Source organism: Pelmatolapia mariae, linkage group LG8 (assembly GCF_036321145.2).
Source record: "Pelmatolapia mariae isolate MD_Pm_ZW linkage group LG8, Pm_UMD_F_2, whole genome shotgun sequence".
Classification (NCBI taxonomy): domain Eukaryota; kingdom Metazoa; phylum Chordata; class Actinopteri; order Cichliformes; family Cichlidae; genus Pelmatolapia; species Pelmatolapia mariae.
The window spans coordinates 11,206,737-11,230,160 of record NC_086234.1 but is presented as its reverse complement, the minus strand read 5'-3'; the positions used below and the strand labels follow the sequence as shown (position 1 = coordinate 11,230,160).

The 23,424-nt window shown below is 40.1% G+C and overlaps 2 protein-coding genes across 8 annotated transcripts in view; both read right to left on the bottom strand.

Annotated features, from left to right (window-relative positions):
* LOC134633781 (disintegrin and metalloproteinase domain-containing protein 12-like) overlaps positions 1–1,260 on the bottom strand; it is a 79,375-nt gene extending 78,115 nt beyond the window's left edge. The window contains exon 1 of one of the 3 annotated variants that reach the window (XM_063482833.1): positions 846–1,260. In XM_063482833.1, the coding sequence (XP_063338903.1) occupies positions 846–951 (106 nt within the window). In that variant the 5' untranslated portion in view covers positions 952–1,260. The remainder of the gene's footprint in view (positions 1–845) is intronic. The other 2 variants (XM_065471596.1, XM_065471595.1) reach the window with 2 other exon arrangements.
* Positions 1,261–2,343: 1,083 nt separating this feature from the next.
* On the bottom strand, positions 2,344–22,078 carry lg8h10orf90 (linkage group 8 C10orf90 homolog). Of its 5 annotated transcripts, none has more exons than XM_063482826.1 (12): positions 22,002–22,078; positions 21,535–21,767; positions 20,649–21,416; positions 17,878–17,941; positions 15,551–15,642; positions 12,517–13,756; positions 9,376–9,528; positions 8,925–9,049; positions 8,381–8,552; positions 7,396–7,459; positions 6,278–6,365; positions 2,344–4,426 (listed from the first exon to the last, which is right to left on the bottom strand). In XM_063482826.1, the coding sequence occupies exons 3-12, from the start codon at positions 21,228–21,230 to the stop codon at positions 4,388–4,390; spliced, it is 2,619 nt and encodes an 872-aa protein (XP_063338896.1). In that variant the 5' UTR covers positions 21,231–21,416; positions 21,535–21,767; positions 22,002–22,078; the 3' UTR covers positions 2,344–4,387. The 5 variants fall into 5 exon arrangements, with proteins under 5 accessions (XP_063338896.1, XP_063338897.1, XP_063338898.1 ...); XM_063482827.1 differs by having other exon boundaries at positions 21,550–21,767; XM_063482828.1 differs by lacking the exon at positions 7,396–7,459.
* Positions 22,079–23,424: the final 1,346 nt, after the last annotated feature.

The window sequence follows — 23,424 nt, the reverse complement described above, 5'->3', positions numbered from 1 at the left end:
GCTGGTGACTCAGACGACACGAGCCCAAAGGCTTGCAGTCACAATGTCAGACAAACAAACAAACAAGCACATACTAGTTTATAAAAACAACCTGACTTCACATTTGAACATCTCCTCAGTGCAGCCCCTTTGTCATGCTGCTGCTGGGAACCCATACACACAATTCAGGCTTCATAAAAGCTTCTCACTTGATTAACTTCAAATCAACTATGGGGCTTTTATTTTTACATTTAACACTAGAGAAACCCTGGAATTGAAAAAGTGAAGTATGCTTAAAGTGCCTTGAAGTATGCTTTTAAAAGCACCAGCAAAACGCCAAAAGTGTTACCACTGATTACTAAAGAGACTTTCAGCATCATCAATTATACAGCAGCTCCTCTTTTTTGAGGTACACAGTGGGTGGACTTTGAACAAAAAATAAAAAATCATGTTCTGCTGCTCACACATGGAGAGAACGAGTGTGAACCATGAATTAAGCAAGTTTTTGTACTTGAAGATGTATCCCTGCACCCCAGCATGTGTTACATATCTGTAGGTCTGATGTAGCTACTAACAGCTGCTTGTATAAAACATGATGTATCCCACGCTGCCAAAAAGGAGACACGAATGAAGAACAGAACGAATCGGAAAACACATATACACAAGAAACACAGTGCACATATACGGATGCTACAGGGTCATTTAAACTGACAAAAAAAATAAAGCTTTTTCTTCGCGTTTAAATGTGACATCAACACGGTAATTTAAAAGAAAACACAGGAAAATAATCTGCTACTTTTACGCACGGACTTTCAGTATACCCTACCTGGCAACATATGGCAAGACCCCTTCTTTCCCCTTCTTACCTTTGACAGATTTTAAGAGCATCCTGTCACACACCGACAAAGTGACAGTTAAAGCCTGAAGTGCTGTCAAAATAACAAACTTCACACTCCAGCTCTCGGGGTTCATGATGCTGAAGCGTGGAGGGGGACTAGCCAACTGTCTTTCACTGCAGCGCAACCATCATACACTTCCAGTCCAACAACAGCTGATGTGCAAGAGCCTCCCCACAAATAAAACGACTTCCTGAAATATGATCAAGTATATGACCGGTGCTTTAGGAAATCCCAAAGACAGCTGATTCGAGTCCACTCACTTCGTCCCCATTCAAAGATGTCCAAGTGCGAAGCCGCTCGCTAAAGTGAAAACTGTGGAGAGCAATGAAAATATTGACAAAGGCACGAGCCGCTGCTGTCTCTCAGTCGCCACACTGGAATGACATCAATTCCACAGCAATTACTGGCGAGGAGTGTTGTCTTATGAGTAGCGACCATGTGCTTCAATGAAGCGCTCCGCGAGGTCCTAAAGCCACCGCCAGGGCACAGAAAATCAACCAGGCTGTCAAGTTAGACGCAAAAAGAAGCAATTTCCGGTCCCATCTTTCAACAAGAAGGCAACAGTTCCATAGAGAATAAATAAATAATTTCGGGCAAAATCGATTCTTTCGACGGAAAAAATTTACTGGATTTATATCCTCAAGTTTAAAGAGTTCCCTTGTTTCATTTTAAAGTCATCCTTTTGAACACAGTGTGTTCCAAAAGCTACAGCAAAACCTGCATAAATCCAATTTAACCAATTTAGTATGCATTTGTTAAAGCATAAGTCTGGGAAGTGCACAGGCTGAGAGATATTATAAGGTTTTATTTTGAAGTTCTTAATTCGCCTGCTCTCTTTAAGGGGTTGCCACAGTGAATCATCGGCCTCCATCTCACCCTAGCATCCGCTTGTGTCACCCCAACCCTCTGCATCTTCTCTGTACTCTTCCTGTTTTCCTCCTACCTGGCAGATCCATATTCAACATCCTTTGCCCAGTTTATCCACTATCCATCCCCCGCACATGTCCAAACCATCTCAGCCATGCCTCGAACTTTGTCTCCAAACCGCTCAACTTGAGGTGTCCCAATACTCATTTTTAGTCTTGTCAGTTCTGGTCACTCCCAACCCGCACTATTATCTTTCTGTCGCAAATCAGCCCTGACACTGGTCCCCACCCACTCCTACCTGCCTGCATTCTCTTCTTCACCTCTCTTGCCCACCGTTCGTTGCTGTAGATATAGACACCCTTTTATTTTGAAGGTAAACCAGGTTATTTCATTCCTCTTTCCTGGTATTCCTTGATCAACTTCACCCAGGGAGTTTAACAGACCAGCACACACTGAGGCCACATTTGACTATAGCCTCCCTGGGAAGGTGTTATAAGGTAAATCAATTACTTGTTGTTACTCAGCCAGAAAAAGAAAAAAAAACAGACTCACTCATGCGCATGCCACAAAAAAGTGGTTTTACTTCAACACATTTACATTTTAAAATACCAGAAAGCCATCTGATAGACCCAAAGCGCTCTGCTCAATTATGCTTTTCGCGATGTGCACTCTGCAGTGCGCCGCATCAGGTTGTTTAGCATTTCAGGTAGGGCTCCAGCATGCTTCCAGCATTAAGGCTTAAGGTAAAGTCACTGCGCCGTATCCACTTGTTATCTTAACGCAGTGTGAAAGCCTACACCCTCACACAGAAACCTCTCAAAACTCTGCCTCCAAGATGAAACAAGGAAATAAATGAATACTGAGGAGCACTCTGCTTGCTTATTTCAGTCAAACCGAAGAGCTGATCGTTTGCTCTTTTTAAGAACCAAGGGGTGCTTGCAAGGAAGGCGATACACAGAGCAGGGCTCTCTGTTGGTGTGCTAGAACAGATGATTAATGAACGTCCTTCCATCTTACCTATGCAACAACGAGAAAAAGATTTTGGGAGAAACAAAATGGAAAAGAATTTCACTTCCCAAAGCACATTTACAAAAGTTGAAACAGAAAAGTTGTTCAGATATAAAGCACATAAATGTAGAATCAACTAAGAGTCAGTTGATGTGCGAATAATTTCATAACGCCTATTTTTATATGCACACACTCAGTTGCAAGGGTAAAATAAGGTAATCTTTAACTAAGGCCTCATGCATGCGATCAATTATCTTCTTTAAAGAACATCCATGCTACACAAGTGTCCTTCTAGTCTCAAATTATTATCATTGTGCACCATGAATGGTGTTATTAACGCACTCCCACTGTCCAAATACACCCACACATGCAATTGCACAGACATGAAAATAGGTTTATAAAAATAGTAGCAACCATCTGTTTTCCCTACACACCAGTGAAAATTACAACGGATGAAACGACTGGACTACGGAGGAGCACAAACCTAAAGACAAATGAGGAAAAATGACAATTGAGAGTAATGAGAAGATCTTCTGCTCTGTTGTCTGTTGTTCTAAAAATAAATATTGACACATTGCTTTACCCAGAATCATCACGTTGTTGTGCAACACCCCTCGCTCACTGCATATTCATTCTGGATCAAAACACACAAATATGAATCTGCAACGGCGAGGCTTGGTCCATCATGACACAATGACAGAGACAAAGGCTCCATTCAGTTGAACTGTCCATTAACAGGGGGGGCTTCCACTGTAAAGAGGTCACATTCCTCCATCTGGCATCGAATGGTGGCAGAGCCCACTTCACGCTTCTTTCAGCATTAGATGTTAAATGAAGTCGACGGTTAAAGACTGTCCTGGATTGGACTGTGAAGCATAATGGATGATTTTGTCTTACATCGCTGCTTCACATCACATGGTATCATGTGAAAGTGACTGTCAGAAGACGCCACTGCTACAGTGAGACGCTTGTTCTGCATCCAATTACATGGAGTATTCTCAAAACAAAGGCAGCTTGCAATCAAGTGCAAACAAGACAACAAACTGCATAAACACAAGTTAATCGAAACCATATCGGCGAGGCTGATGTTTGATTAAAACCACAACAGACTGTCCAGACATGATTTCATACTTTCGACCTTCAACAACCTTTATTCGAAATTGCATACCACAAGGGTAGCTAGGACAACCACGTGACAGAGCATATAAAGGTCATTTAAACAGCAGGCACTGCTGATTTGAAGATGTTTCTAGAATCCATAAGGACCCTGTCCGAGTGTGTTCACTGTTCGCTTTTCAAGCAGTTTAACGTGTTTTAAGCAAGCACAGAAGGACATCCTTCCCAGATTTGGATAGAAGAGCAAAAGAATGAACAAATATGTAATTGGATTTATCTGTGATAAGGTCACATAGTGAGATATGCTGATTTTGCTTACTACATATTGCTTGATCAGGAAGTGCAATAAATTTGCATTAAGGTTCAATGTCTTTTTTTACTTTTATGAGAATATATGCTTTTAATCCACATAAGAAGACAGGTTCTAGAATAATAATAAACTAAACTGACAAAGGGCAAAGTTCACTGTCTCAGTCTTTTATGCCTTTCTCTACATCTTCATCCATGTGGTCAGTTGTTTAGTTGTTGCTCCTTTGAAGAAGTTGATCCAGCAGTTTCTGTAACAAGAAAACACACAAGTGGCTGACACATATCACAAAATAAAGGCTATATACAGACAACCAATCCGGTCCAGACAAAAGTCTCCTAGCATGCTCCTTAATCTTCAGAGGTCATGTGCAGAAACAGGACCGATTCCTGGTACATGCCACCCTCTCACCCAAACTGTTAAGCTTTCCAGCTCCTTTTTCAAGACCCGCTGGATCTTCTGGCATCATAGCCCTTCTTCCCTGCGTTATCTGCCACAGCAGCAGTGTGGGAGGAGCAGCTGTGTGTGGGTACCCACTCTGTCTGCAGGCTCGGCTGAATGGTGGCACTGCGCTGTGGATTTCTCTGCCACTGAAGGGCCTTTTGTTTCACGAGGAACACGGGCTCATACACTCAGCACAATGAGACTGTTCACAGTCTCTCTTCATAATGAGAGGCAGGGTGTGGGGTGCAGGGTGAGAAAGAGAGACTACGTTTCCTCTAAATCAAACTCACTTCTTTAGAGGGTCAGAATTATTGACTATAAAATGGGCAAAAAAGAATGCTCGCTAGCAATCGCTAAATATGACAAATATGCTTCTGAAGCTTGATTTTTAAGATCAGGTTTTCTCACATATCCTTTGGCAAAAGTGCAAGAAAATAGAAAAGTTAGGCAGCATCGCCCTCTAGTGGAATATAAATGTAAAGGAAAGTTTAAGTAATCATGCAATGGCGTAAAAAGTCAGTCTATTGTAGGTCTCTCTGTAAACAATCAGAGCGGACATTTAATTATGTAAAGAATTTTTTACATTGCTACATGCTTGAAGCTTCTTTGTTGTTTTTCATCAGATTAACAAACAACTAGTACTCTAAAAACCGTATAAAAATGAAATCATTAAATTATGTAAACCATTTAAAAGTAGATTTTTCTCCCTATAGCTAGATTTTTATTGCAACACTGAATATTTGGCGGATCATGCAATAACTAAAGTGTAATTTTCTACTTCAAAACAAACCAAAACATTGTTCAGACCTCCAAAAGCAGATGACGAACCTTATCAGTAACTGTGGGTCTTTTTATCTGTTATAATTTGATATTAGGGCCCCACAAGAGAATAGAATAAAGGCTGTCCATGTGATATGCCCCCTGATATTTTCATCAAAAAAGTCCTTTAAACTCAGCCTCGTGCGACCCACTCAAATCCATTTTTTTTTCAGCTAATTATAATGGATTACGTGCCCACTTTACTGCATTATTTTCAACAGCGGCATCGTTCTGAAGAGAGACAAGGCTGCATTATTAACATAGAAACCCTTAAGTGTTTGCCATTACTGCAAAAATGTTTCACTCTTTCCAAGGTTTAATTGAGCTGTAAGGGAAAGGTGTGTTATTACTTGCTCAATTGCCTGTGGGTCATACATGCTATTAATGTTCTGTTCAGTGTCTCGGGCAGATAACTACCAGACAGTAGTTATGTGGTTATTTGCTTTATTCTCCATGTTCAATGATTTGATGACTCAGTACGTAAGTTCTACCTAAATATGTGTTTGTAACAACGTCTGGTGCTTATATTTAATGAGATGACAACTAGAATTAGATGGTTTGAACTCATGTTAGGTGGAGTTGTCTCATTAACTGATCATCTTTTATTTACCTGTTGTTGTTATCCACAAACTTTAAAATGTACTGTTTTACAAAAAAGCAGAAAAAAGTAAAGCACATTGTTATTGTTTGGTTAAGATGTCGAATTACATTTATTCTCTTGTGTTCCTGAACAGAAATCAAGTTACTTTTATTTTTAAACAATTTTTTTGACATCCATTAGGTCAAAATTGATAGATTCATTTGTGATTGTTTTGTGAAAAATAGGTAGAGGATTTACCTTTTTGTAAAGCTCAGCTCGAAATCTGTTGTTCAAACTGACCTCCCTCCTTTCTTCTTCTTTTTGTCTCTTGAGCTCTGCAGGTGTCCTGTACAAAAATAAAAATGGTGTTTTAGATCTGGAATCTGCAGTTCTCAAAAAACAAACAAAACCTAAAACATTTATTAGGAACTATATTACTGTGCAAAAGTCTTGAGTCACCCCTTATTTCATCATTATTTGGTAGCAAAATCGGAAATTTTATTGAAGATTTACACAAACATGTGCCACATTGGCAGCACAATAGCATAGTGGTTAGCACTCTGGGTTTGAATCCAACCTCTGTCCAGAACTTTTCTGCGTGTCCCTGTGGGGGGGTCACACTTATATGCGGGTACTCTGGCTTCCCACAGTCCAAATATACAGTTAGTAGGATAAGGTTAATTGTGATTCTAAATTGGTCAAAGGTGTGAATGGTTGTCTGTTGCTCTGTTTTGACCCTGCCACAGACTGCCAACCTGTCCAGGTAGGCTTTTACTGCATTGGCAGTGTGTTTAAGATCATTGTCATCCTGATAATGAAGCTGTTTCTAATGAGAAGTTTTACAGATGGTATTGGTTTTTTGGATCAAAATCTAGTGGGATGGCATAATTTGACAAGATTCCCAACCTAAAAGCACTGCCTGTAAGCCAGAGCCTCCACAGGCTTTTAGTAACAAAGTGCTTAAAGACACAATTCAAAATTGGTTGGCTAAGTTGGCTCTTATGTGTCGACACTGGTTTATTCCTCGAAGGTATACCTTGAAGTGCCTCTTTGAAGCTTCAATGATTCATAGGTCACTGTTAAGTGGCTCAGCAAAAATATATATACATATATAAATGAAAAAGGGGTGGTGAAAAAACATCTGCTCAGTACTATGTGTATACAACTGTGTCAGCTTGTTAATTTTTTGTGAGTTTGCCAGGAAAATAAGACAAAGCCTAAGGAAAAAATGCATAAAAGTTTCGACAGATAAAAACAGCATATTTGTAGGGAGATGTCACTGAGGAAGGCTCTGCCTAGACATGCAGGAGTGATACAAGCCTAAAAAGTAAAAGCATCTGATAGTGAGCCAAAGTAAAAACATAGATGGCGCTCACAGCTTGGATCTGGGCTGCATCTCTTTCCTAGAAAATGCTCTGTCTCTGTGTGTGAAAAGGTTACCTAGAAACACACACACATACAAGGGCAAAGCATTGCAGTCAGTCTTTTTTTATATACAAGTTAGAATAGACAAAACACTTCCTTTTTGTTTGAACATAAAAAAGTCATTGAATTTGAACATATAAGATTATCTTTAAAAAAAAAAAAGCATGTAACCTTCTCTTTTTGTTTCTCAAGGCACTTTGCACCATCACCTATCTCTAATTCTGGGAAACCATCATAGAAATAGGAGTGTCACATTCTCCAGGGCATTTGTAATTACACCACTGATCATTTTGATTTCCCAGCTGGTATTTTGACATTGGTGCACCTTTCTGTTGTAGCCTGTAGAGGGCAGAGAAAGCCATAAAATCTCTGTTAAATCTTTAAAACCATTTATTTAACATCTTACTTCAGGTTGCTTTTATTATATTTAGTCACAGTTTCACCTGGTGTGCCACTTTTTGTTTCCAAAATCTATAACTACATTTAAAAGAAAAGAAAATGTAATAAAGTGTATCAGGGTGATTTACTTAGGATATAGTCTGTTATGTAATCAATCTGAATATGATACATTTTGAACATTTTATCTATGTTATTAAACTTACTTATCCAGGTTTTTCAATTAATTTCATTATTTCAATGAAATAATTCCTGAAAAAGCTACTACAAAATATTAATGTAATACTGGCTTGTTGTTGTTGTTGATTGTAGTGGATTTGGAAATATTTGGAGATATTATCATTAACTTTAATTAGAAAAGAAATGTTTTCACAAATTCAGAAAAACAGCACTGACTGACAAACACCCCTTTGCCCCCCTTTTTTGTCTAAATCTGTATCCATGTATGATTAGTCGTGTGGCAAAAAGCCACTGCAGCTGCACAGAAACAATGGACAGTACACTGGAGACAAGAGGTGAGGCTGGCTGCTAGCGCATTACCGTTCAGAGAGGTAGACCCAGTGCTGAGAGCTCTCCTCTGCCTGGGTGCCTTCTCCAACTGTGGGCCTACTGAATTTGACAGTTTCCTTCTCTCCTGTGCCTTTCGCTCCAGCTCTCGCACTCTACCTTGGGAACGACTAATGAAGTCTGGTCTAGACCTCTGCAACGCGTCCTGCCAAAACCACAAATACATTGCTCTTCTTGACAAAACATTTAAGCACAACCCTTGTTTCAAACTCCCCATGCACCTGAGCATACACAGTGAGGCATGTCGTGGAAAAAACCCTAAAGCCAGTATAAATATGTCATTCTTTTTTGTTGATATTGAATTGTATTACAGTGGTTTCTTTATATTTTTCTTGGAACCTTTATAAGAAAACACTGGCTAGTTTTGCCTTGTGAGTTCTGTAAACCTAAAACAAAAACTCTTAGGAGAGGGAAGTTACTCTGGCTGGTTACACTGTGGCTCTGGACTTGGCATTTTTATTTAGAAAATGAAATCAATTTTTCAAAATTGTTTTATTAGCACAGAAAATAAACCCACCTGAAGAGAAACAGCTTCAGATGACTGTTCAGCATCTAGACTCAGTGGAACAAATTCAGCATGAGGCCGGTTGAGGCGTCGGCTGTGATTAGGATGCTGCTTTGCACGTTCTCCCTCATCTGTCACTATCAAGACAGAGGAAATCAACTACTTTGTGTTTTCATTTACACATGGCTTAGCTTCACATGCCTGACTACAATGCACAGTTCCTCAGGAGCCCCCTGGGTCTCCATGACATATTAATTACTGGAGTGAACCAGATTGGCACAGTATGTAAAAGTCAAGGAATTTTACCATATTAGTATTGATTAAATTAAGGATGTATAGGTGTGGGGGGAAAATGTTGAACCACCAATAGTTTTACTTTATTGTAATGAAGATAAATGCTTTATACAGTGAGACATTATGAGTATATATATATATAATTAGAGGAAGAGAGAAGTAATAATACCAGAATTTCCCTGGGGTGATGCAGTGGAATCCGTTTCAGAATCGCCACTTGGATTTTTCTTCTTACTAAGTTGTCTTTGGAGTTTGATATTTGCTATGATCGCAGCCGCATTGAGGGCAGTCACTTCCTCTGGAGACTGTTGGGAGTGAGGATCTGAAATCCAAAAGGGCTTTGATGTAACTGAAGATTGAGTAAAACATTGACAGTGGCTGTTTCGGAGCTATCATTCCTGCTTCGGTGCAGATTTCTGCACTGTATAATATCCTGCCTCATTTGGTGGTTGACTGTAACAAACGTTGAATTTAAATGATGTTGCCTAGGGCCTTGTAATTAATTGATGACACTCTTAATGAATGTGATTAAAGAATAATTAATAATTTCACACAGAGAAAAGACATCATGAATCAAGAAACACAGTTGCTCAGCAGAAGACTCCCTGATCTTCTTACTTATTCACCTGGATATTCAGATTTTCCAAAAGATAGCTCCAGCTGAGTCTTTTAACAACTGCACACTGTGAAGACTTAACTTGAAATTTTGAGATTTTTGGAAAATACACTTATTTGCTTTCTTGCCAAGAATATTTTTTGCATCTAATATAATGCTACAGGCAGAAAGGAATTAGAATCAGTATGAGGACAAAGCTTTTGGCTCGTATAGATTACTTGTAACAACTTTAGCTTCATTATTCAAAACTTTAGTGGCAATATTTATTTAGTAGTAGTATCCATCTCTCTGTGTGCATACAGCACTGTGTAAAAGTATTGAGCCACCCCTCATTTCTTTATGTTTTTCTTCTGAGAAGCCAGAGTTTTCTTGTAATCTTTTTAAAGTGGCCTTGCACAATAGCTCTTTCAAATGTTTTTCTTTTGACATTGACTGCTCTTCACTCACTTGCAGTCCAGTCCTTGTGGGTTTTTTTTTTTCTTTTTTTGTTTGTTAAGCCAATTAAAATTGATCTATTAATCATTCAAGGATTAAAAAATACACATAACTCAATGGATAAACCAGTGTTGTGTCTACACATAACAGACAACTTAGCAAAGAATTCATTTTGAATAGGATCTTTAGGCAATTTGTCACTGGCAGGCAGCCTGTCAAAAACACAGTATTTCTCCTTTGTTTGCTGAAGCTTTGAAAAATGACAATGATGACACAGTTTGACTGGCATAAAATGTTATTTTTTGCAACAACAAGATATTCCTGAAGAGCTGCTACCCAAAAACTTTGTCTATTTCTGAATGTTGTGCAGTGTGTTCTTAAAAAGAATGTGAGGAAACCTGAACAAAAAGGAATGCTAGGCTAAAAAACTATTTTCAATAGTATCTGCAAGTCATGCCCTTAGAAATAGGAAAAAGAATCACCAAAGACCTCACACAGGACCTGCTGTTTGCTGAAGAGTCATCATATATGCCGTCAGTGATAAATGGTAAAGTGGAAAACTGCACCCAGGACACAACTTTGGTTCTCTGCAAGCAACTGCACAGATAGCTAACGCTAACCTAGCCAAGATTCCAAAGTGAAAGCTGAATGAATGTAGACCCCAGCAGCCAGACCCTGAACTTCAACAAGTAACAAACAGATGAGCAGTCAGACTGCAGCCGCCCTTTCTACCTGCTCGTGTTTCTAAAGCAGAATCAATGTGCTGATCTCTTTTTTGTGCTGATTTTTGCCATTGTTTTGTGCAGCCAGCTTTGTATTCTACTGAGAGAAAGATATTAAAGTTGTGTGTCCTAATTGGGGATTTGTGTTGGTTTGTGGGGTTATTGCCTCAGATTTATATCATGAAATGTTGATTATGAGACAGTTTGTTTCAATTTTACAGAGTAACATAAACCTGGTAGTAATTAAGTAACGTACTGCATTACTTTTAAGTATGTGTAGTTACTTTTTTGAGTAACGACTCCTGACACTGATCACAACAAAGAGGAGAAATACCTCAACAAACATGCACAAACATTGGACCCACAGCATGCAATTAATTTGCATGAATGTAATTTATTTATTGCTGCTTAGCAATGGTGGTTACTTGGAGCCAGTGAGATCCCAATGAGAATCGATAAGAGAATTAATAAGGAATTGCACTGATAAGTGATATCAATAATGGAATCAGAATCCCTAAATTCTTATGGATTCCCATCTCTAATCTTGACAGGTAACAGAACAAAATGCAGCCAATATCCAAAGAAGAACTTTGAATGCCCTTCAAGAAGCCTTCCAGAAAACTCTTCCAGAAGACCACTTAAAGAAATGACAAGAAAGCTTGTCTGAGAGAGTTCAGGCTGTGCTGAAGAATAAAAGTAGTCATACCACATATTGACTTTCAGGCTTGTTACAATTGTACAGACTCTGTTTTTGCCTTACATACTTTTTTCCATATATGTTGTCAAAAAATCACTGCACCTATTTCCTATTTTCTGAGTATATAAGGAAACGGTGGTGGCGTAAAACTATTGCACAGAACTGTAAATATGACAGAAGGTGAGAAAATGCATGTTAGATCTATTTTAAAGTAAGCAGAAAACTTTTAAGACTCATTTTGGGCATCCAGATGGCCCGAGTCCCCACAATATTACTGTGTGAACAGATTTGTGTCCCCACAACCTGATTAGCGCAAAGAAACACATACAAATAGAACTGCTGCATTGCAGGGCTTTAACGCCAAACCAGATTCTAACACATTCTAATACCTTATTTTCACCATGTTTAGCAGCTTGTGATTTCCCTTCCTTCCCTGTGCTGCCAGTGAAAAGGGGGCAGGAATAGATTATGCATGCAAAGGCATGCGTGGGAAAATGAAAAAAGGTGAAAATGAGAATGCATATCTAGGTGCTGATGGGCGCCTTTGCGTCTAGCTGATGTTGCTCGACACAGGCGAAGACATCTTCCGTGAGTGACAATTGGGCTCGTGTCAGCAGATCAAGAAGTAATATCATTGCAATCTAATAATGCCTATAAAACATCAAAAGTGAAAGACTGTATCAAACCTAGACGGGTGTGCAATAACTTCAAGCTAGAACACACAAATGGCACAAAGGAAGTGCATATTTAGACATTGCCATCCTTTGAAAATGGAGATCAGAGACTGAGGGAGTATGTGTGCTGACAAGAAGGCTCCCAAAGTGGGACAGAGAAACCTACCCGGGGCCTTGATGAGAGTCAGACTGGAGGACTCTGTCTGCATAGCGCTTCTTGGTAGTGGCAATCTTTCTTTTTCACCGGCCTTTGACTTAAGTATGTCTGCCACAAGGTGACCTGATCTTTTCACTGCTTTTCCAGGACTGATGAAACTATTGTCCGAGTTCAAAGGGTTGATATCGGTCTCTTGTGGAAGTCCAACGCTCCATTTCCTGGCAGATGGTTGTGTCAAATTCTCCTTGCTCGTCTCAGTGTGTCCAATCACATTGCCATACCAGCTCAGTGGTCTGTGCAGCCTCCCCAATCGCTGTCCAACAGGCTTGGGAGAAAACTCTGAGGAAGTGGGTGCTGCTACACCAGGAGGGTTGTTTAGGAAAAGACTCAGTGTGGATCTATGCCGCGAGCCATTTTTCTCTGGATCTGAAGTATATGTATTTGGTGCTGCAGAGTTTGGGACAAAATTCAGATGACGATAAGAAGGTTCTTCATTATTTTGTGAATGATTTTCCTGACTCCATGTGTTGTTGCCCATATATGTTCCCTCACTATAGCTGTGTCTATACTCTGGGTGTTTGGCCCTCAGTCTGCCTGGACTGTAGCTTTCTCTGTGTTCTGTCACTTTGATAATGGTGGCCTTCCTTCTGTGGACCACTGTGTCCAGACCATTGGTTCCCGGTGGTGTCCGTGCTGTGTTTCTGTTTGATACAGGACTTGAAATCACCCTTTTCTCTGTTACTTTGACTATAGTGGCTTTCCGTTGCACTGTTAAATGCCTGGAGTTTGGGTCCATGGGCTGGTGGTCCAAGCTGCTGTGTGGAGAAGGAGACTCACGTGACTGGGAAGAGTGGTTGCTGGTATCAGAGCCAGGTAGACTAGCTGTTCTGCTCACTTTTCTGGAGGAGATGGTGATGGAGGAGAAGCCAGGTTTGTTTTGAGGGATGAGGATTCCCACAGCAGAGTTTGTCTGTATGTCTGAAGGTTGCGGACTATTGCTTGTCCCACATACTGGGCCTGTTGCAGAAGTTGTGCGATTCACCAGAGGATGCCTGAGGGCCTCTGTGCTGGCTGTTTTCATCAAAAGGGATTTACTATTAGGGTCTGAGTTGGTCCCTGTGGGGAGCTCGTTGGTCTTACTGCCTCCAGGGAAAGCTGACACCCTGTTGGTATTCCAGCCCCTCCTCAGAGCTTGCCAGCCGACAGGTCTGTCCCCTTCATTAGCAGGAAAGCTAGGCTTTTCTGGCACCTACAGCATGCGGACAAATGAGATTTTATGTGATAAAGATTTTTAATTATATATGAAAACCCAGTCCTACCCTACTGTTGTTGATGATGTCTTATGGTTAATGATTTGTCATACATCAACACATTAAAACACGTGCTTCACATTTATCTACATCTGTGCTGCTGCTTTTAAGTGGCATATGGAGAAAATGAAACATAACTTGGCATAAAATATTGACAACATGACATATTTCTAATATTACATTTCAACAACAGGTCAACTGTCTTGTCTTTCTTCAGGGCTTTGCTGTTTGTTCTTTAGTCAGATGACTCTCCCCATGCTTGACACACTGAATGCCCCAGTGGCAATGGAAGCAGCAGCAGGCAAAGCCAGCACACAGCGTGACTTATCCCTCACAGAATAACAATGAGACTCTATCCTCAACAGGCGAAAAGCAAAGATTCTGGTCCTTAGGCTGGAGCATTCTGATGGTGTTTATGGAGCATGGAGAAACACTGATATGTCCCTCTTTTAAATAATAAGACATATCTCCCTCGTTTATCAAAGGTGCATAAACCATAAAGGAGTTTAGCCATTTCAGTTTTCTTTTAAGGAAGTCCACACCACTGCTTTGACCATGATTTTGTGCTGTGTTTGTAAAGACTACCTGTTAAACTGTGTTAACCTTGGTTTCCTTATGACATTACTGTGCCTTCTCTCTTGTGTAGTATGTGCTTTTGTCCTCTGTGTTCTTTCCCTTCCTGTACTTTCTGCAGGTTTAACTGAATCCACAGCTTCATGTTCCTGATTTGCTGTTATGGGCCTAAACAACCTGCTGAGTGTTTCTACCTATATTGTTTGTTGTATCTATGGATTTCATTTCTTTCTTTCTTTGCTTTCCCCTCATTCTAACTAGTCACAGCAGATAACACCTTCCCAGAGTCTGGTTTAGCAATAACTTGTGGCTTCAGCAGCCAGAAATTTCTGCTGAAAGGAAGTTTTGTTTTTCTCCTCACCGTTGGCAAGTGGTTTCTCATAGGGGTTTGTTGTGTCACAGGATTATTATCTACAATGTTGGGGAGTTTTTACCTGATTTGAAGTGACTATAGCGATTGCACTCTATGGCTGAATTGAACGGAAAAACAAAACAATTTGCCAGAAAGAAAAATCATCTAGCACAACTTTATAGATCCATAGAGCAAAGAGATCACTTCATGACATTCATTCTTAACTTTGTCTTGATCAAGTCAGATACTATTTGTAGACTGCAACCATTTTCTCTCTCTCTCCTTCCACTGTTCCGTTTATTTGTCTGTTTTTAAGCTTTAATTCAATAAATTATCTTTAGAAATCCTTCAAGGGATTAATTCTATAATCTAGTTTCTCCTGTCATTAGAAAAATATGTTATTTCTGCTTATGTCTGCCTCGTTCGCAATCTTAAGAGTTTTACTTCCTGGTAAAGTAAAGGTTCTAAAAAAAAACACACACACACACACACACACACACACACACATATATATATATACATATGTATATATATATGTATATATATATATATGTGTGTGTGTGTATATATATATATATATATATATACATAGCCAAGCCTGGCTAGAAATGTGAGATTCTGGTCTAAGCAAAAGAGCAAAAGGGAGCATGATAACAATAACAACAAAACTTAATTATATAAAAAGAAATACCTTGCATCTCCAGCCATACATGGGCCCAGTAATAGCAATCATCATCAAATCCTACCTTTGTAAAACTGTCTCCTAACCTATGTGGTACTTTATATTCTGAAAGCTGTTATCAGTTACCTGTTTAATAACAGGAGCGCCTTGATCAGGTGTCTGCCACGTCTTCACACCCAGAGCAGTGGCAGTGGCGTGACTTCTCTCCACCTCTGCATCTGTGTATCAAGGCAAAACAAATGATCCACTGTCACAGTCTCTACAACACATACTCTCACTTCCTAACTCGCCCGCACTCTCTCTCTCTTTCTCTGTCTTTGCCACACACAAACATGCAAGTCATGTATTCCTGTGACTGTAGAGCAATGTTGACACTGTCAATAATTGACACTGGCACAGCAAAGTGAATTTAGCACCACCCCAGAGTCACTTGTCTCCTTACCCAGGAGACACAGCAACTTGACTGGTCTGCCTCTCAGCCCTGACTGCCACCCTGACTGCTTGCCTGGCTGCGTTTCCACCTGCTGCTGTTACCATGGTAACATGCTCTCACTTTGGGATAACCCTTGTGCGTGTAATCTGTATTGGGTTTCTTCCTTTTTTTCAGTTTAAGGGAGAAAATGAGAGTGCAGGTGAAAATTGCAGAGCTTTGCAAACAAGATTAGACCTAAAGACAAATGTCTTCCCAGACTTCCTAAAGGACTTTGGCCCTTCTAACGCCTCCTTTCACCTGCTTTAATCATTACATAGCTTTTTTCTGTCTGTAGAAAGCCCCCGCCCCACCACCCTGAAAAGCTTCTCTCATTACCTCTACTAGCTGAGCTCAAATTGCCATTTCCCTGAATCAACAGCTGACCTTAATATCCCAGAGGAAAATAAAGAAGCAAGGCCATATGGCAAATACCCATCTGGAGTTCCCGCCCTCCCAATTTATTCATCATCCTCATGAGTTTTATCCAAAACGTTAGTGTGAGCAGGGTGAAAATTAGCCACCCTGTCCTAACATGAAGGCCCTTGAAGCACACAATCCAATTTTTATTATCATTTGCTCATTAACACCAGACCATTTCAAGTTTGTTAAATGTGACTTTTATGGAGGCAGAGGGCACTAAATGTCTGCAATGAGACCTCAGCTCTGATTAAAACTACTTCTGCTTGTTCTGTTGTCAGCAACAACCAGAAAGAGAGAGAAAAAAAATAATGAGAAATACATTTTCTAGTTCCAGCGCAACTGAGTTGATTCTTATTGGAATAACTGTGATTTAAAATTCATTTGGTTTCGGGTGTGAAATTGTGTACTTAAATCCACTGGCAGCTGAGCAAAAGTGACTAGCAATAAAACAAATTTGGATGCAGACCTTCATAGAGATAGTTGTTTCCTGTTTCAACTCACTGGTGGTGATTGATGTTGAGTTCAGCCATTGTGTGCACCTGACTATTTATTATTTTGTTCAACTGAACGATATTTATGGACTATTTAATTGAGAGGTAATTATTATTGTTTTCAGAAAACCTTGGGAAAAGCTGTGTGTTAAATGCAGTTTTTCTAGAAAAAGTATGTGTTGCACAGAAATTATAACTAAACGGTAAATAACAGCTGGATTGTGAAAAGGCAATCTAACCTATATCAAAGACTATTTGAAAATGGTTAATAATAATAAATGCAAAATGTCATGCCACCTTAATCGGCACAGTTTAATTAGGCCTTTATAAGATATTAATGAGGTTTACTTATCTTTGAAAATATGCTGTCTATCAAAGTCATGAATGGATTTCTTTGATTTCTGAGCCTGAGCCCTGTCAGGATAATCTATGTATAAACAAGAACAAGGCTGAAAGATCAAACCTCAGATCAAACCCAGATGGAGCTAGATGTCATGCTCAAAGATTAACATGGCCACTTTTCCAGTCAGTCAGCATCTCTCAGTCTCATCTTTCTGCCCTTTCGTTTCCATGCCAGCCCCTACCTCTTTTTCATCAGCTTTTCAGGCCTAATAGTGCCCATTTCCTTTGCCTGCAATACTGCCAGAACACCATGGCACAACAGTCACGATCAGTTGTTCTTGAAATTGACTTTGTTTTAGAAGATGTCGTTTAAAGTGATCATCCAGCCAGTCGGTGTGGAACATTTGAAAAAGGACAGGGGCAACACTGCTGCAAGGAGCTGATTACAGGCAAGTAAACTGTGTGGCAAGTCAGCCCTGAAATAAGCTCTTGTTCTCCTCCTAGCTAACCCAGCCCCTATAGTTACCCTATGACCATATTTATTATGCCATTAATTATGTTTCTTGGTGACAGACAAATAGCTTACTTACTTACTTAAATCTTTTATTTTATGTATGGTTTTCAGTTATAACACTTGCATAATGTATAGATTTGCATAACTGAACTTTTGTTTTACTACACTCAGCTGAAAACCCAGCTGTTATACAAGTGGCAAATTGCATACGTACTCTGTGCCTTAGGTGTTGCTTGATTCTTCTGAAATGTTGGAGTGATGGGTTGTTTCAGTTTCAGCTGGAAAAAGAAAGAGTGTGACAGAGAAATTACAAAAAAACCTACTATTACATTAGTAATAACTGTCTAGGGCAGTGGTTCTCAAACTTTTTACATCGTTCCCCACATGGCACGAAGAAATATTTTCGGCCCCATCTAAACAAAACAATGACAGAAAAGCCAGGCTGCAACTTTATTTAGATAATAAACTTATTCCCAATGAATCCTTCAGTATTTTTTGTTTTAAACCAACAACTTTCATTTCAAACAACTATTTGTAACTTTTGTCACTAGACTGCTTCATTAGTTTGCGCCACTTCTGCAAAAATGGAACAAGTTAAACAGAATGTGAAAATTGCCAACATGGAACAATAAAGCTCAGTTTTAGTCTTATAAAAAAAGAAATCCAGAAACTTGTGAACAGAGATGAAAAATATTTAATTTAGTGAGAGTTTAATACTATTCACTCTTAGTGGCTGCAGTGAGCCTGTTTCTGACTGCAGAGCTGTGGCGGGGCGTGGTCTGCGGGACCCCCAATCATGGCTTAAAAAAGAATGAACTAGATCCTGTTGTTGTTGTTGATGTGTGTAGGCTGCAGCTGTAAAGCTGCAGCCGCATGTGTAAGTCAACAGCAACAATAAAGAAGTGTACTGAAAATTGCGAACATGTTGTCAGATTTCTAGTGACCCAATCCTGGGTTTCGGCACCACTGTGAACGATGCATGACAGACCCGACCACATGTTCGCACTTTTCAGTACACTTCTTTATTGCGGCTGTCGACTTACACATGCAGCTGCAGTTTTACAGCAGATGCGCATATTATTAACGTAACTGCTGCAAATTTCTTTGTTACGCCCTAAAAGTGATTCTGATGTTAAACATTAGTTCCGCATGACCTTTCTGCCAGGTAACTTGTGCCCCAGCTTTAAGAACTCTGCGCCACACACTGTGAGAACCACTGATCTAGGAGTACTGATTTTTTTTGTCAGTGTTTGATACATTTAAAAGAGTGGGAAAATGTGTCCTTACATTCTTAAGATGATATGATGATGATATTGTGCTCTTGAGTAATTTAAAAGAAATGAAGTAGCCACTTTGAGATCATCCATTGGCTTGCGAAGTGTTTTGGCTGTTAGCATCTTAGCTTTTCCAAAAGAGATGTTATGTGAGGTGGATTTTAATCTGTCTGCATTTTGATAGGGTAGTTGAATTCAGTTTCAATAGCAGTCCCCTCAAGGTACTTTATAAGGTAAGGTAAGGTAAAGAAAATCCCAACAATCAAGCAACCCCCTTTGAGCAAGCACTTGGTGACAGTGGGAAGGAGGAACTCCCTTTTAACAGGAAGAAAAGTCGGGCAGAATCAGGCTCAGGGAGGGGCAGCCACCTGCTGTGACGGGTTGGGGGGCAATGGGAGGAAGATGAAAAGAGAGCCAGAGATTAATTTTAACTAATGATTTAAGTGAGCTGTCACTAACAAGAAGACCTGCTCTAAAGCACACCCAACTGTATTGTCCTTCTGGATGCTAATGGTGGCCAAAAGGTACAAAATGTGCATCATGTTATATTTAGTAAGATTTCAAACTAATAAATGACACCATAAGCTCAACGGGAATATGTTTACTGGGAAGATGATCGAAGGGGGAAGCGGTCTGTTTTCCCCATAAACTTCCCAGATTTATTCTCATTAGCAAAAGACTTGCTTCCAGTGGCCATTAGAAAGGATCCATGTTTAAAGCACTTCCAAAGTTGCTTATGTTTTCAGTCAAAGAGGCTATGTCTATTTTTGTATACTGACTAAGACCTGCATGGTAAATATGATGCTATCACAGCAGCCAACTTCTAGCTAACAGGTTTTCTCAGAAAGACTGAAAAGGGAAAAGGTATAGCTAGTCCATGTCTGTCCGACAATACCAGGTTAGCTGATTCCTCTGGCTTTCAATCTAACTGGCACCAAAGTTAGTCAACTAACAGCCATGAGAGTATCTATTTTCCTAAATAAAGCACATCTCCCTTAAAGTTTTAAGTTTTAACCACAATCATTCAGAGCTTTTTTTTTTTAGAGTGGAAACAACTGAAAATATAAACAGCCTCATTTTTATCAGTCAGGAGTCACTAGGGATCTACTTAATGCATCAGTTCAGTCAGATCTCTACAGCACAGCAACTTATCAATTGAAAGCCATATTATCAGATCACTGGGTGATGCTCCTATTGAATTATTTCTGTACATTGACTTGCTTCTCTCTTTGGGCACAGAGCACATAGCTCCAAATGAGTCGTAAACCTTTTGAGAATGCACTGAGTTCCTGCAGAGTAAGCTGTTTTCAAAGGATGCCAGAGCGCTGCCTTCTTCCTGGGTAACAGAGACTTGACTACAAATGGCTCTCTGTGGCACTCTGTGTGTTTTACTCTACAGTGCCTGCCACAAAGCACCGTCACCTCCATTGCAAAACACTTAGCTTCAGACTCCATGAGCATACACAACACTAACATGCAAAAATCACACAATTCAAGATGATGCCAATGCCAAATCCAAGCTAAATCTTTGCCAGTGCTTGTTTTAAAATTGTGTTACTCTAACTGGTTTTCCAGAAAGGTGCAGAGTGCAACTGTTCAATTTTTCTACATTCTTCAGTCCTCACTAATTTAACTACAGATAAAAGAATTTCATAAAATATCCTATTGCCAAACGGTTTTTTTAATTTGTACCAGGTGTTATGTGTCTTACATGGCCGGGAGCATGGTCCAAAAATTGGTTTTGGTTGCAAGTGTCTGCAACCATCATCACTCTTCTTTGGATTGGCAGCCATCCAATTTTGACTGGAGAAAGATAACTAAGTTCGGCTTGTTCCTTTTCTGGAGCCTGCATGATATGGGCTCTCTCCCAACTTCCTCTGCGCTCCGGAGGTGAAAAAAACCCAGTCTGGAGGGACTCCTGGCTGCCCAGAGAGCTGTCACATAGGCTTGAACTCTCACATGAAGATGAGACCCTGCTGAAAGAGGGAAAACCTGTGTGTCTCCAAGCACGTCCAGTTGGCTCTTTGTTCAGAACAGGCATGGATGTTGTTCGGTCATTGAACCCTCGAGTCTGATTATGAGCTGGGGCTTTAAGTTTGCTCTGCATAGCCTGCAGGTGCTCTAGCCAGCTGTCCAGCTGGCCACCTTCAATGGCGCTCTGGGGCCGCGGTGCACGTGGTGGATGAGAAACAGCGGGCCCTTCTGACATCAAGCTCTCCCAGTAGGACTCATCTCCTGATCTCCTCCAGCCTGGAGTCCTCCTTAGGTGGGCAGCTGGCCTACGGAGAGTCATCCCTCTGGAGCTTAGGTTACCACTCACAGCTCTCAAGTTTCAGCTCCTCAATAAAAGCCGTTTACTGTGGAGGTATTAATGAGAAACTCCTGGCTCAAGCCGACTTCTTGACAAGAGTCATCCTAGAAATGCACTGCAAGGAATCAGCAGCTACAGTAATGATCAAGGTCATCTTTGTCGCAGTTCCTGTTTTGAGAACATATGAGAACAATGTTCAGAATTAGAGTTTCAGATATATTATTTTAGGTTATAAGACTCACAACAGTTATTATCAATTTCATTCCATGATGGTGGTGTTACTCACCAGTTAATGACGTACAGTCATTTTTCACTTGAATCCAGTTCTTCTCACTCTTTAGTGTTTAGGAAGTAAACACTGTCTTTGTTGATATAAAGTAGGTGCTAGCGGGTACTGTCTCCAGCCAAGCAGCAAGTAGCAGTATAAGGGAAGGTTTGGAGGACAAAAGAGTTACTGAGCACAAGGGCTCAACATCCAATACACAGAGGAAGATGGGAAGAGACAGAGGGAGAGGCGGGCTGAAAAACAAACACTTGTTGATGTGATGCCTGACGTAACAAGAGCTCCATTTAAACAAAGAACATAGTTAACATTCATCATGTAGGGATTAAACCATCTGAGTTTAGGTTACGGCAAGCCAAATACAGTATTCAATATTTTAAAAGGCAAACTTCCTGACATTCAAGAGTCCTTTCAAATGATAGAGCATCACTAATGAGCAGATTATCCATGTTAATCCACGACTCACTTACTGCTTTGGCAAATCCTCTTTGTTCAGTTCCCCCTGTTTCGTCTCTTCCCTGTGATCTCGTGGTTGGTGGCTGATGATGAGGCATTGCTATCCTCAAGCTTCTATCCAAGCCATGTGACTTTAGCAAGACTGTCTTAAAATGGGCCAGTGTTTCTTGGGTAAGTAACTGTGACCCACATGATGTCACGCAATGCATGAGAGAAGGATATTTACAAGGTGGGAAAACTTGCTGGGAGAAGGATTTTGCTTCAGATTTTATTCAGGGGCATCTTTAATCTTTAAACGCAGATCTGCAAAGATGCAACTTCTTCCAACAACAAAAAAAGAAGAAAAGAAAACTGGCACCCGCTTTGATATTTAATGAATTTCACTGTTCTCGGTGGATTACCAGTCCCTACATGGCTTTCAAAACAACTTCAGTATCACTGGGTGGAATTACATTTTCCAAATGTAAAAAAAAAAGACAAAGATAAGACAGAGATGTCATGTCTATCATTTGCAATGACCTGCTTTAAGGGAACGTTTTTAAGCTGAGAAGCCGCATGTAGAATGAAAATACAATGATTTGAAGCAATTTGCATAATTTTGTCTGCTCAGCCTGGGAGATAACACGAAAACAAATGGAAAAACTCAACTGAGTAAAAGACAGAATTTGACCAGATAGACGAAAGGTAACTTCTTTTATAGGCGAAGAAGTCTGAAAGCGGCAGCCCCCTCTGCTGGCACGACTTTAATATGACAACCTGAAGAGGAGGGAGAAAGGAAAGGGGATGGAGAAAAGTGTTTGTGGGATGGTGAACCGTAGGGGTGGGGGCGGGGGGTCATCATAAGTTGAGAGACTTGTGCATCTAAGAGTAGGATGCGTCAGTTGTGCAGAAAAGATAAATAAAGCTGAGCAGATTCGAGCGTGTGAAGCAGACGCATCACTTCTGTATCATCTGTTTAGCACCCTCAGCTTTAAGGGGCCACTTCTATTGCTTAATTCGGCGCATTGCTGCTCAGAAATATCACGGTCGCCTTTATCATTAAGCGCAAACAAGGAAGGAAATGAACGCTGACCGCGTGTATTTTAAACCTGCGGTGGAGTCAATCAGATGAGTATAGTGTGTGTATCTGTGAACGTGTTTTACCTCAACACCATGCACTCTGAGGTCAAAATTAAAAATAAAAAAGTCTCCCAATGCTACAGTCAACTATTAAACGTTAGGACTGAAGCATGTTTAATTTGTGCGTTTATTCTATTATTTTCAGTGACCCTCTAAAGCACATGAAGCACTTATTTAAACCTGACACAAATGGATGTTACTATCACTATTAGTGATATTATTATTAAGTTTAGTCTTCTGTAGTTATCATCGCATTTATTAATTCACTCCCCTGTTGGTAAATCTGATTTTCTTATAACATTTGCATATAGTAGTCTT